Genomic DNA, 13,092 nt, shown 5'->3' on the forward strand with positions numbered 1-13,092 from the left:
GTTTTAGTGGGATGTTAAATGTGGTTTAAAGGTCTTACCTATTCATGTTTTTTTTTTCTACCAAAAAGTAACCGAAATATTGCATCCATTTTTCTATCTTAACAGCATGCATCTAATTTTGTTGTCTGCAAGACAAATCATCTCATTCTGTCAAATTGCTCCGATTTATGTCAAAGCACTTTAAGAACGAAACTATTTGCAACGCCCTCCATATTGATCATCCCTATTTTTATACATCTTACAGTATTTATATGAGTTATTGATAAAACTATGTAACAATAATTACTTTTTCTATTAAGTGCATGCATTATGATAATTGATTTCGTACCGATGTTAAATGTGCTATCTACTTTGAAATCGATATCTTTATCATGCAAAAATCAGATTTATGATGTATAACCCTACTCATTACGCTCTTTTGCCCTTTGAAGATGTAAGACTAGCACTTACTTTCCGTGGTGCGACGATGTATCCCAATTAGAAGAGGTCAAGATCCTGCGGGGTAACCTGTGTCAATCAAAATGATGTTCCTAATAGCGAGATGTCTACCTCGTTTTAATCTAAAATATTACCCAAGTAAGTTGAATTATAACGTATTGTATCGATGTCTTCTTTTTTTTACCCTTTTAAAACACGCATGTACTGCAGTTTGAAACACATAACTGTTGATCGGACGTGTTTACCTTGTAATTTTTGTAGTTATTGTAAAAATATTGTCGAAATCAATTGCAAACGGAAAATCCTTTATAGAAATTATATGAGTAAACTATATTGATTTTAAAGGCAATTACGAAAATGTACCCATGAAATATATTACCGACTTATATAGTCTTAAAATGTTGTTAGTCTGAATAAAATTTCTAATTCCAGTTAAATAAAATAAAGTACATTAGTATATGCTATTTGTCAACATATGCCTGTATGTGTGTTACTTTAATTATACATTTGGTTGTTTCTAATCAAATAACACTTTATTGAAGAGAGGCGAAAGATACCAAATGAACATTCAAACTCATAAGTCGAAATTAAACTGACAACACCCTGCCAAAAAAAGAAAAAAACACCAAAACACCAACAACCGTTTACAAAACACAACATAAGGCTGAGCACCACGAATCCCACCAAAAACTAGAGATGATCTCAGGTGCTTAGCTAACACTTTGAATAAGCTGTTGTTGCATCTTAGAAAATATTTAGTACAATAGACTCTCATCCATGCATTCCTTTGAATGTGAAGGATAAAAGTCGTTTCAGTAGTAAAGCATGAAGCACAAGAAGATATAACAATGTACCCTTACAGTTTGATGGGTATTGTTTGTCCATCCCATGATTTTGTAACACACACAAACTTAGAATTAAGATTGGAACAGGTAACCGCCGCAGTATCGATAGCACATGATAACTTTGCAGATTTTGACCTCTTCAAACTGAGATGGCTCGCTGCGACACGGGAAATAAGTGTTATTGTTACATCTTCCTGAGTCCCAGGTTCCATTATCAGAATGATTTCATCCTATACGTCCAAGTAGTGCTTGGATAAAGGTCCAATTATGGCCTCATTTTGTGTTAACAGTTTAACTTCAGGTCTAAAATGTTGATAACATTTTTTTTATTTCGAAGTCATATTTGAATACTATTATTTTGAAAATTTATTGAAAATAAATGCAAGTGACAATCCCATCTGTAACAGGAAGAGCTTCCGCGCATCTTTCAAAATGTGAAGGCAACTTGCATTTAATTCGAATGAATTAATAAATAAAAAGATTACAATTAACCATACTCATTTGGATATTTTGATAATAGTTTAAAAATATTAAAAAAAATAATATAACATTCAATTGGTATAAATCTGTTTTATAATGCAGAATTACGTAAAAAAATATGACTATGTAGAGCCTCGCATTTTTCAGGAATGGAAGCTCTATCCTTATATCAAGTCATGCACTTGTATTGCCTTTACTATATGTATTTGAATTTGTGGACTATTGCATTGTTGCATATATACAGTTTCTTATATTTTTACTCTGATAACTGTTTATCGATGATTATATTAAATACTTTTATAAATGTAGGACGTCGATGGTACAATTTTTTTCTACTCCAAACCGCGATGGTCACGCTGAAGTGCGATGGTCCGCGCTGAAGTGCGTTGATAAACCCACTGAAGTGCAATGGTGTTATTGATAGATACACCGACGTGAGTGTGTGGTTACGCTGGAGTGCGATGGTCTGATGAAGTGTGATAGTGTTTACTAGACAAAATTCGATAGTCAGGAGTTTAAACCACATTAAATTTGGTGGGAAAGTTGTTAGCGTGCTTGATTAGCATTCGAAAGTAGAGGTTTGATTTTTGGTCAGGTCAAACCAATGACTTTAAAATTTATATTGATTTTTCGATTAACAAGCAGCAGTATGAAAATAGACTAGGTATTTCAGAATAAGTATAATGAGTTCGATTTGGGTTACATGTCTTTATTCGAACTGTTACTTCAGCGTGCAAGTCCAATAGAAAACGGGTTTAGCGTATCGGTATAGATAGTACTATTAAGCAGGCCCCATCTCATATTAGAGATTTCCAATAAAATTACATACGTACGTAACTCGACGTACGGACCTAATGGGACTGGTTATTGCCAACCATTGAATTTGATTAAATACGTCTCTCAAGTTTAAACAGGGTATTCCAAGACTTTTAAAATCACACAGTGGAATTTTTTGTCCATATAAAATAATTTTATCATGACAAAAAATGATAGAAATCTTGCATTGTTATTTATCACGTGGTTTTCGAGATTCCCGCCTTTATTTTCACTGACAATAGGTCACGTATAAACACACGTATCCCATTCCTATTATACTTACGATTTGAGTTATCTTTCATGATTTTGATTATGACAATTAGTTTTCAATATACTTTGCAGATGAACGCCTCATTATACTTTTTTCTGTCTTTCTTTATAGTTTATCTATATTTTTATTATATTTGTTGCGGGAAAATATTTAGAAGGCGGGGGGTATAGGCACATTAGAAGTGGAACAAAAATAGAAGTGTTAATAGGATATAGGGGCATACATATAAGTGTTCGTTGCATATTTATTTTACATATGCATATTAAGGACGAGAAGATGTATATGAACCAGACTTTGTATAATACCGCAGTAAGACATGTCAATCTATCTGATACCCAGACACATGATTTTGACCCCGGACCAACCAATCTATGCTCTAACTCCTAAATATTGCGTGCTTGGCAGAGAGGCAGCCAATCTTCGATTTGAAACGGGCGAGGATCGAGCCCAAGACTTCCCGCACTCGAGCAGTGGTGTAGCTTTCATTTTTTTGACCATTGAAAAAAGAGAGATAAAGAGAATTATATACCATGTACGTCATAGTATAAAGTATACTGAGTGACGACGGTTCAAAACGTTGACTGCTTTACTCTTTACTCACTCATTCCTCATTATTAACGTCTTGAAAACTTTCTTTCATAAAATGAACAAGGTAGATGCAAATATCTTTTTTAAGCAGTTTCATTGAAATATATTGTTTTATGCGCACTAGAAATATTATTTAGTGATAAAATTCCACAAATCTGGATTTTTCATAGACAGGATCGTTTTGCCAGTGTGTGACCTATCAAGAGTATGATCACCTACACCTATTTTACGATTCATATTTTCAATTAACCGTCCACTCCCTGTTGACTTTGACGTCTTTTAACCAAGGTAAGACTTTGACTGCCAAGATTCAAATAATTTGCCTCACCAGAAATAAAGTTCAAGTTACGCTACTGTCGATTGATTGATAGTTGGTTGCTTAACGTCCAGTGGCAATTATTTCATGCATAATTAACGTGTAGAGAGCGTAGCATTCTCTCTATAAGAGGCCTTGGAATTAACGTTCCCACTCTGACCGGACGGGACTGCGTACTTGTACATCCCACACAACCAAACGGACTTCCCACTTTGGCAATGGTTTAACTGCCGATCGGAACAAGACCAATAGTGACCATATTTCTATTCCCCCGATCACCTTTGAGGGGTTACTGTCGAGGCGAGCGCGCGACCAAATGCAAAAAGACAGTTATGAATATGGAAGATACATATACATGTACGTGTATTAATCAAAACATTTGCAACAAGAATGTGTGGCCTCAAGACACCGTGCCTCTTCACATGATCATATTTCTATGTTCAGTGCACCACTTAATCCGGGTCAAACTCTAATTTGGTATATAATTTTAAACGATTTATATTTTGAATAAAACGGAAGAACGGACGGATGCACAGACCAGTAAATATAATATCCCCTTGCTAATATAAGTTTGTCATAAAACTAAAATGATCATCCTACTTAACAAAACTTCAATAAAATATTCCGTACATGTCAGTTTTTCATACGTATTTGTATAAGTTAAACGCCAAACATTTTAGAGAAACAATATAAGAGCAAAGACTTTAAATTATGCATTCGTTTGTATGGGCTCTTCCTAGAGTCCATGCATCAATATAATTGAAGACAAGATATTATAAATTAACTGATTCAGTAAAGTGTAATCATATTTTTCATTGAAGATGCGTCCTCATAATTTCCATTTGATAAAATTCAACGGAAAGGTGACAAAGTATGCTAAAAAAAAGAAGAAGCAAGTCGTGTACACCTTTTAAATTCCGGCGTGTTTGAAACTCTTGTTTTAATTTTATATCTTTTAAATAAAAAATGATAATATGATCTCGCTTCAGATTCTTTTATTTTTATTTTTTTCAAACTTAATTTTGAGATACATATATGGGTCAAGTAAAATGACGAAGTAATGATCGGTGCATTTGAGTTTGTGCTAGTTTTTAAATAGCATCTATTCCAACAAAGTATGGGTTATGTCGAGTAATGTCATTTTATTGGAAATCTCTATTATCACATATAACTTGTTCTCGGCGTAACATAGCCGAGAAATGGCCCATTTAGCGTTAACAACAATCACTCGTTCATTCATCTGATATCGGAATAGTGTTACAGAAATAAAAACCGTCAAGTTCATTTATGCTTGACTTATAATAAGGCGTGTTCATGTGCATGGTGTGGTTCACAAAAACTGTAAAATAAGCTTCTTCTCGATTTTGCAGGAGAAATTGAAAGGAGCACAAAGGGACCAGTTGGGTTTATTTCGGCTTAAAGTGTTGCAGAAGATTGATCAGGCAGATATCCAATTAAACAAAAGAAATGGAATTCTTTATAAGAAAAGGTAAAAATGGTCAAGTTGGTATATTTGAATTGATTACATCTGTTTTTATGGGCTCTAATAGTATGAAGCTTCGAGATATTTGTAAACTTTTGAATTAAAGACAAATTTTCACAAAACAGGCTTGAGATACGTGCAAATACATTTTGATCTTTACTGTGCAAAAGCATAACTTCCGGCGAAAAAAAATGTAACAGAAAGTTAAGAGATTGATCTTTTTAAAGCATTTTTTTTGCATCTTTGACTCCGGTATTAGTTTGTAGCAAAAAATTCTAAAAATGAGCAATAATCTCACCGAAAAGAGAAAGTCGGTTACACCTTTTTATGTTCAGGCGTGTTTGAGTTGAATGTTGTGTCTTGAAAACGTATAAAGCAAAAATATTAGATGCATCATCTCGCTTAAGATTCCATTTAATTTATATATGCAGGCTACATGTTGATATTATTACATTAAAAACACATGAACACAGTATCAAGAAATGCAAAATATGGGTCAAGTAAAATACCTTTCTAATGAATAAAGGAAGCTATTAAACCAAGAGTTTAAAATGGTGAAGTTGAAATCATCCCTTCGTAAATTTTACGGACGCCATCACGAGTTGGTTGACCGTTATGGAATAACCGTTTCACAGATGATATCGGATATGTTCCTTATGTCGTTACTTCAATACCCTTCCCTTTTCACGAATGTGACCTACCGAATTAGACTATTTACCGGATTTGTAATAACATGAGCAACACGACGGGTGCCACATGTGGAGCAGGATCTACTTACCCTTCCGGAGCACCTGAGATCCCCCCCAGTTTTGGTGGGGTTCGTGTTGCTTAGTCTTTAGTTTTCTATGTTGTGTCATCTGTACTATTATTTGTCTGTTTGTCTTTTTATTTTTGGCCATGGCGTTGTCAGTTTGTTTTCGATCTGTAAGTTTGACTGTCCCTCTGGTATCTTTCGTCCCTCCTTTACCTAACATTATTATGTTCTAATTCATAAGTTCAGACGAACATTATAAATTATTTACAAGATAAACTCAACAAAAGGTTTTACTACAAGTATCACATAAATTGAACATTTAAAAAATCCATGACAATGAGGTCAAGGTCAGATAAATCATGTCAGACAGATATGTAGACCTATTATTTCATACACCAAATATAGTTGACATATTGCTTATTATAATTGAAAAACAGACAAAAACAAAAAAAAACTTAACATTGACCAATGAGCCATGAATATTAATTCAAGGTCACATGATATCTGCCAAACAGGCATGTGCATCTTCTAACTACTTCATACACCAAATATAGATGAACTATTCTTCTTAGTATTTGAAAAATAGACCAAAACACAAAAACATTGAACCATGCAAATGAGGTCAAGGTCAGATAAAACCGGCTATTAATCCATATGTATCGCCTACTGCGACTTCCGTCGCAAACGAGACAAAAACGAGAACTTTTCGAGAAAGTTCGCAAAATAACTATTATTATTAAGATCAAATATATAGTGATGTTCATTTTGGGATAAAAATTCTTTTAATTCTAAATTGAATACGGAACTGAAATTCACTGTCATGCAACAGAAATGTATCGTGCGCACAACTTCTTATTAAATCAACTTATTTCGTTTAAAATTTTATATACCAAATTTGCCAAAGGTTTGATGAGTATCAATGGAATAAAAAAAAACAACCATAGGAAAACAAAATGAAAAATAGCATTATAATTATGGAGCTTTAACTACATTGAGATATATAAATGATTAATCATTTAATTAATAATGATGCGGAAATAATGTTTAACATGCGACGCAGGAAGTGATTTTTAAAACAATATATGTTTTTGTCCACGTTCAATCAATAACTTCCGTTATAGTTTCATTGACCAGATAGGGGATTGCGATCTTTTTTTTATGAAACTAGATTTATTTATTAATGTCACGCTTTAACAATATTTCCGCATTATCAATTTATTAATTATGGTGCAGACTTATATATTTCTTGTCATATTATCGGTCAATTTCTTTCGCTTGAATGGGACGAACACAACCTACAGAAGATGTGAAACAAAATTTGGGTGATTATTTTTACTTTTGTTTTTTAAACAAAATATGTGACAAGCTTGACATAATAATCAATCACATATATAATCCTTTATTATTTTAAAATCATTGGTTATTTTCATTGAAGGAATGGTACGATTAAGGTCCACTGTTGCGATAATCACGAAACCAAAAATGGATTATGTGTTGGTAAGTAATAAACGACTTATACATTTGCAGTTGATGTTTATCTTTACTATTTGTGAACAATACATGAGACAAAAATAGTTCACAGTACAACACAAACAAAGACAAAAGACAACAAATGACCTTGATATTTTGAATAACTGCAAACACGTAATTAGGTGGCGATAAACCAGTTTCAACCTCACGAAAAGATAAACAATAATCTACAAAACACAAGACTGAAGACGAAACAACAAGAACCATAGAAAATACGAGGTTGCTTTCAGATGTGTCAGAAAGGTTATTAGATCCTGTGAGAAAATGAACAAGGAATTAAAAAAACAAGATATGTGATTTCGAAAGGCGGGTACAAAATGTAGTTTCTAATACAGTAAGCTACATCCGTTTGTTGCATACTTCCACATTTTGCGAGAGTGTTCAAAAGTCTCTGGTATATGCAACCTTGTAAAGGTAGCTTTTGTGTAAACGAATGATAACGTTTGATAACGTTTGATAACGTTCGTTAAAATAAGTTTCACTTCATCATATTCTAGAAAACTGTACATGTTTTGAATGCTATACTGCATTTTTTGTCGCAATTGTGTCACTATTTCAATGCTGAAATTGACATTGTAATTTTTACGTTAACCATTATAAATTCTTTGACAAATACAATGTATCTGTTTCTCAACTAACAAGTAACACGTTTAAAGATCTAAGATTTTATACTAGCAAAGTTGTCCGATCTGTATTGTTAAACACTTGTGACATTTTACTAAGCAAGGAATGTTTAAGGTGGTATATTGTATGCACGACAGGAGACGCTTGTCATGTCGGGGAACCTGGTCTCCGTTTTTTAAGTTAATGCGATTCTGTGTTTATTTACATCGATTTGAAGTGCATGTATGAGATTTTAACAAAGTATATCTGCCGATGACGATACTATTTTCAGCTGATAAGAAATAATTTGGTATTGTGACAGACTTTCCATCTTCATTAAGGCAATTAATAATACTATTCAACTAATTCATTCCGGTTAATTAAAAAAAGAAGACATATGAAAATGTGAGGTTAAAAAATCATTGAAACAAGATATGATTATACCGTAAGACAAAAAAAAAGCGGTTGTTTACAAAAATGCACAAAACTCTGGCATCTCTCAGGTGAACTGGAATCGAAAATATCATTGTTCCGCGAGTATAACAGTATGAACAAAATCTGGTTTTCTTGTGAATGTTTGAACTCAACAATCAACCTAACTATTTTATGAAGCTGTGTTCTATATTTGCTGCACAGTTAAATGTTGAGAAAAGTATTTCTGAAACAATTCTATCTTATGATATAGAAACACTATCATAATGACTATCGATGTGAACAATAATATACTATACCATATTATACCCTAGAATGTACTACTGGATTTATATCTGATATGGGTGAACCTTGCCAGCAATGTGGTATTGGGTTGTACGGCAGAAAATGTGGCGACATATGCAAATGTAACGCATATGAGATGTAAGCATTTAATTTCGTAATTTTCAGTGGTTATGTTTATATGTACGGTGTACGAAAGTATAGTAATGTGCAAATTCACATCTACAATGCCATGCGTTAGTTCTGTATATCATGCACATGCTCCCTGATAACTCTTTACTTTAAAAAAAAACCAGATGTTTTGTGATTTGTGTTACCCTAATACTATAATACACTAGTAAATCACTTTTAAAACGGTCATTTTGATATGAAAACCTAAAATTCATTTACTACTCATAAATGTAATAGTTTGTTGGTTGTACTTAACCATGTTAAAAAAGAAATTTTTAAACAATGAAAATATTATGGCTGTACTATGAATCACAATAAACATGAAAAAGGACATAACAATATCAATCAGTTATAACTAATCATTGTAGACAAATAAACGCTGAAGTAATTGTTTTGGCCTTAACATTTTATTTTTTCGTCATTCGTTATGTATTGATAAACCTTATTTTAGAGTTATATTAAGAATTGTTTTTTTTTCCGATTTCACAGACATACATGTAACAATAACTGTTTCGACTTCCTTCCAGATGCAATCATGTCATAGGATGTTTAAATTTTACATATGAAGTGTCAAGTACAAAACTAATTGCAGGTAAATATTAGATTTAAACTTGAATAGATACATTGTAGCATAATATGAATGAAATCGTTAATTATTAAACTGCAGGTCTACAAAGTTTTTTTTTATGTTTGCATTGACACAATAGTCTACTGGTCAGTTAGCCCGTTATAATTTATGCTGGTATTGTATTAAAAGTGTACATAATTGTAAAAAATGCACATATTCTATTTCGGGCTATATCTCTTACATATATTTGGAAAGACTAACTATTCTCTGGTTTAAATGTCCTCTTTTACATTAAAAAGCATTGAAAGATAGACTATATCTAACAAATAAAAGGTTTGGACCTTGGTCAATTGGACTAAGGCCTTCCCTTTACAGAGTTTTCTCCATTTGTTTTCGCTCCTTGTTAATTATAGCTGACGTTCAACGAAGCAACCAGAACATTTATAATAGAAGTGATCATTTCTTTATTATATGGAATGTAAAGGTACACATTTGAAATCCAAGTTTATATTTTGAATTTAGCAGAAATACATTAAAATTAATATTTGAACATGTATGCTTTAAACTGTATTCGAAGCTACCATTTAAGTTATGCTGCGACTGTCGAGCTGTGCGGAGTGGTAAATAAGACTATTTCCTGTCATAACACTAGCTAATGGTAAATATCCCTTATATGAGTATATCCACATAAAGTGAAAAATAGAGTTGAAATTAAAGCAGTTGCCAATGAATTTATATCATCTACTATTGCTTTTTTAAGACATAAGTAACCTAAAAAAGAAGGCTAAAAAAGATTCATTTGATAACAATTCAATTAGAAAATTTATGTCATCTGTTTCCTTTCTTCTTTTATTTTCAACTTTAAACAGGGAGTGGACATACAGATAATGCAAAGACACCTCCTGACCAAATAGGTATATTACATTAACCATTGTCACGTTTATAGCAAACACAGAAAATGCTTGATTTGTCTGGAATCAAAATTCTCTGACGCACAGAATATATTTTATACATCACTTTTCTATCAATCATTACTGATGTTTTAACCAGAAACAATTATAAAACAACCTCCTTTCTAATATCGCAACATGTTAAGTATATAGGTTTTACTATTTTTCATTATTGTATAATGTCTCCAGTCAAGTCTAGAAATGTCAGTTATGGGTCAAAAAAAATTTTGATTGCAGTCAAAAATAGTACTCATACGGTTATCGAAAATAAAATGCATTAAACCTGTAAGAAGGAAGGCTATACATGATAGTCGACATGTTATACACTGTCCGTTATTCTAATAGATCGGTTTCTATAGATATGTGTATTATTCTAGTTAAACCGTTGTTAAAATAATTGTATATAGAGTTTTGATAGTCCCCATGGTATCTTACAACTCTTTTTTTTAATACTTACATATGTATTTTAAAGTGGAACAATACAATAAACCGTTATCATTTAAAATCATAATTTCAATGTTCGTTTGTTTCATTATTCATTGGATCAACATAGTTTATGTCAATTACATATTATTATACAAAACTAAAATTGACGTAATCGGAAAGTATCAAATGTATATGTACTCGCTACGAAACAAAGGAATGCTCTGTCAGTCTCGCTTTATTGCAGTTTCGCTAGGTCGTATAAATACATGTTATATTTTATGACAACCAGGTATTATTATTGTGAACTTAGAAATTTCAAAGTTAGAATACTCAACATGTTTAATATTTGAGTAATTTGGTTTCGCACTCATGATGAGAACAACATGAAATATAACTTAAATGCCAATAAAACAAACACATTAACGATGCAACTAACCATAATACATACATTGCATCAAATGAACAATATACAGTCTTAAACTATAGACACATGTTTTCACAACATGTTTAACTCTGTATCGCTAAATACAAACAATACAAATAAAACCAATACTTCGAAATGCTTTGCTTGGTGAGTGTTAATGTTTGACTATGTACTACTTATGCACGTGGTGGGTTTAAATCTCTTTTGTATGCATATAAACCCCCTTTTTCATTAAATAATCAATGCACAATTGAATTCCGGACAAGAAAGTGCTGACCATAAAAAAAATGGTTTATTAGAAAGTATACAAAACGCAACGTGTTCAAATTCAAACAGCAAATTTTTGTGCATTCTGTCCAGTTTTTTTTTGTAGGGTCACTGAAAAAGGAGACGGCTTTATATGTAGTTTGTACAAGTGTCGTTACGTTTGTATTGACCATGTGTTTGGTTACATTGAAACGTTACAGAAAAAGAAGAACAAACTTGAGCATGCAGATAGTTGTCAAAAGTGCAAAGAACGAGAATAATGCCAATGAACCAAACCAAGCGCAAGATTATAATGAAAGAGTTTATGATACAATCGATGAGTCGCAAATAATTGAAATGCCAACTCGACATCCAGATAGTGTTGAAAGTTCTTTAACTCAAGACGACATCAAACCTTCTGATGGATATCTCAATCCTTATCAACCAATGGAACCTGACCCCTTAATCCATGATTATAGCAAAGTCAAACCTTTAGGCGAAACTGATCCACCACAATACATCAATGTCCAAGGCGAGCATGTTTCTCTTCACAGACTGGTAGAAAATGACGCAAAACAAAATACTTCTGTTACGAGTTCCCCATCATCATTTCTAGACAAGAAAACAGACATGAAGCGTTCGGATTATATCAGCATGCATTAAATGTCATTCAAAACAATTGAATAAAACTCTCAATAGAGTGTCCTACCGAAACTTTAATCTCGAATTACAACTACGAAGCTTCTTAACAGTCCTAAGTTCAAAGCAACCTTTGTCAACTGATACAATGAGTAAAGCCGTTTTAACTTGTATTAGTTACAATTAAAGTCAAAATCATATTTGGTTTTTAAAAATCAAAGTGTTTGCATTGAATTTTAAATACAAAATATTGATTATTCCAATGAGTACAAATGTATTACAAAAGTTTTGAGGGGAACAATACTATGGTTATTATTACTCTTTTTCCATATAACAGAATCTAGCGTTCTATGCATGTTAAAAAAATCCTTGAAACATTCTTCGACCATCCAACTTAAAACCATATTCAAGCGGACGTTAAAATTCTCGCCTTTGATTTCGGTGGATTATGGATGCATGGATTTCATGTCTTTGTTTTTATTATTTGGTTTTTGTCCCATTTAAGTTTGATACAAACAGTGACACACTAATGTGGAAGAGATATACGATGGTCGTGAATAATTATTATTTGAAAGTATTAGATTCACATTTTTTTTATAGTGTAATGTATTCTAGCACCGTATTTATAAATGTGAAGGATTCGGAGGTACGATGGTCACGCTTAAATGCGATGGTCTGTGCCGAAATGCGATGGTCCTTTCGGTGATGTGCGATAACGCGTGATGGCTAGTTTAAAATCTACATATGTTCAATTATTATCAGAAATTGCTTTTTTATTAGTGAGTTACCAAACTTCAAGGAAAATTCAAAACAGAAAGTCCCTTGTCAAA

The 13,092-nt window shown here is 32.5% G+C and overlaps 1 protein-coding gene across 1 annotated transcript; it reads left to right on the forward strand.

Annotated features, from left to right (window-relative positions):
* The first annotated feature begins 7,154 nt into the window (after positions 1–7,154).
* LOC127714451 (uncharacterized) lies at positions 7,155–12,482 on the forward strand. The gene is made up of 6 exons (XM_052220513.1): positions 7,155–7,313; positions 7,427–7,488; positions 8,871–8,979; positions 9,537–9,601; positions 10,447–10,491; positions 11,751–12,482. Exons 1-6 carry the CDS (start codon positions 7,216–7,218, stop codon positions 12,284–12,286), a joined length of 915 nt encoding a protein of 304 aa, XP_052076473.1. The 5' UTR covers positions 7,155–7,215; the 3' UTR covers positions 12,287–12,482.
* The last annotated feature ends 610 nt before the right edge of the window (positions 12,483–13,092 follow it).

The sequence above is a fragment of the Mytilus californianus genome, unplaced genomic scaffold (genome assembly GCF_021869535.1).
Source record: "Mytilus californianus isolate M0D057914Y unplaced genomic scaffold, xbMytCali1.0.p SCAF_9, whole genome shotgun sequence".
In the NCBI taxonomy this organism is placed as follows: Eukaryota; Metazoa; Mollusca; class Bivalvia; order Mytilida; family Mytilidae; genus Mytilus; species Mytilus californianus.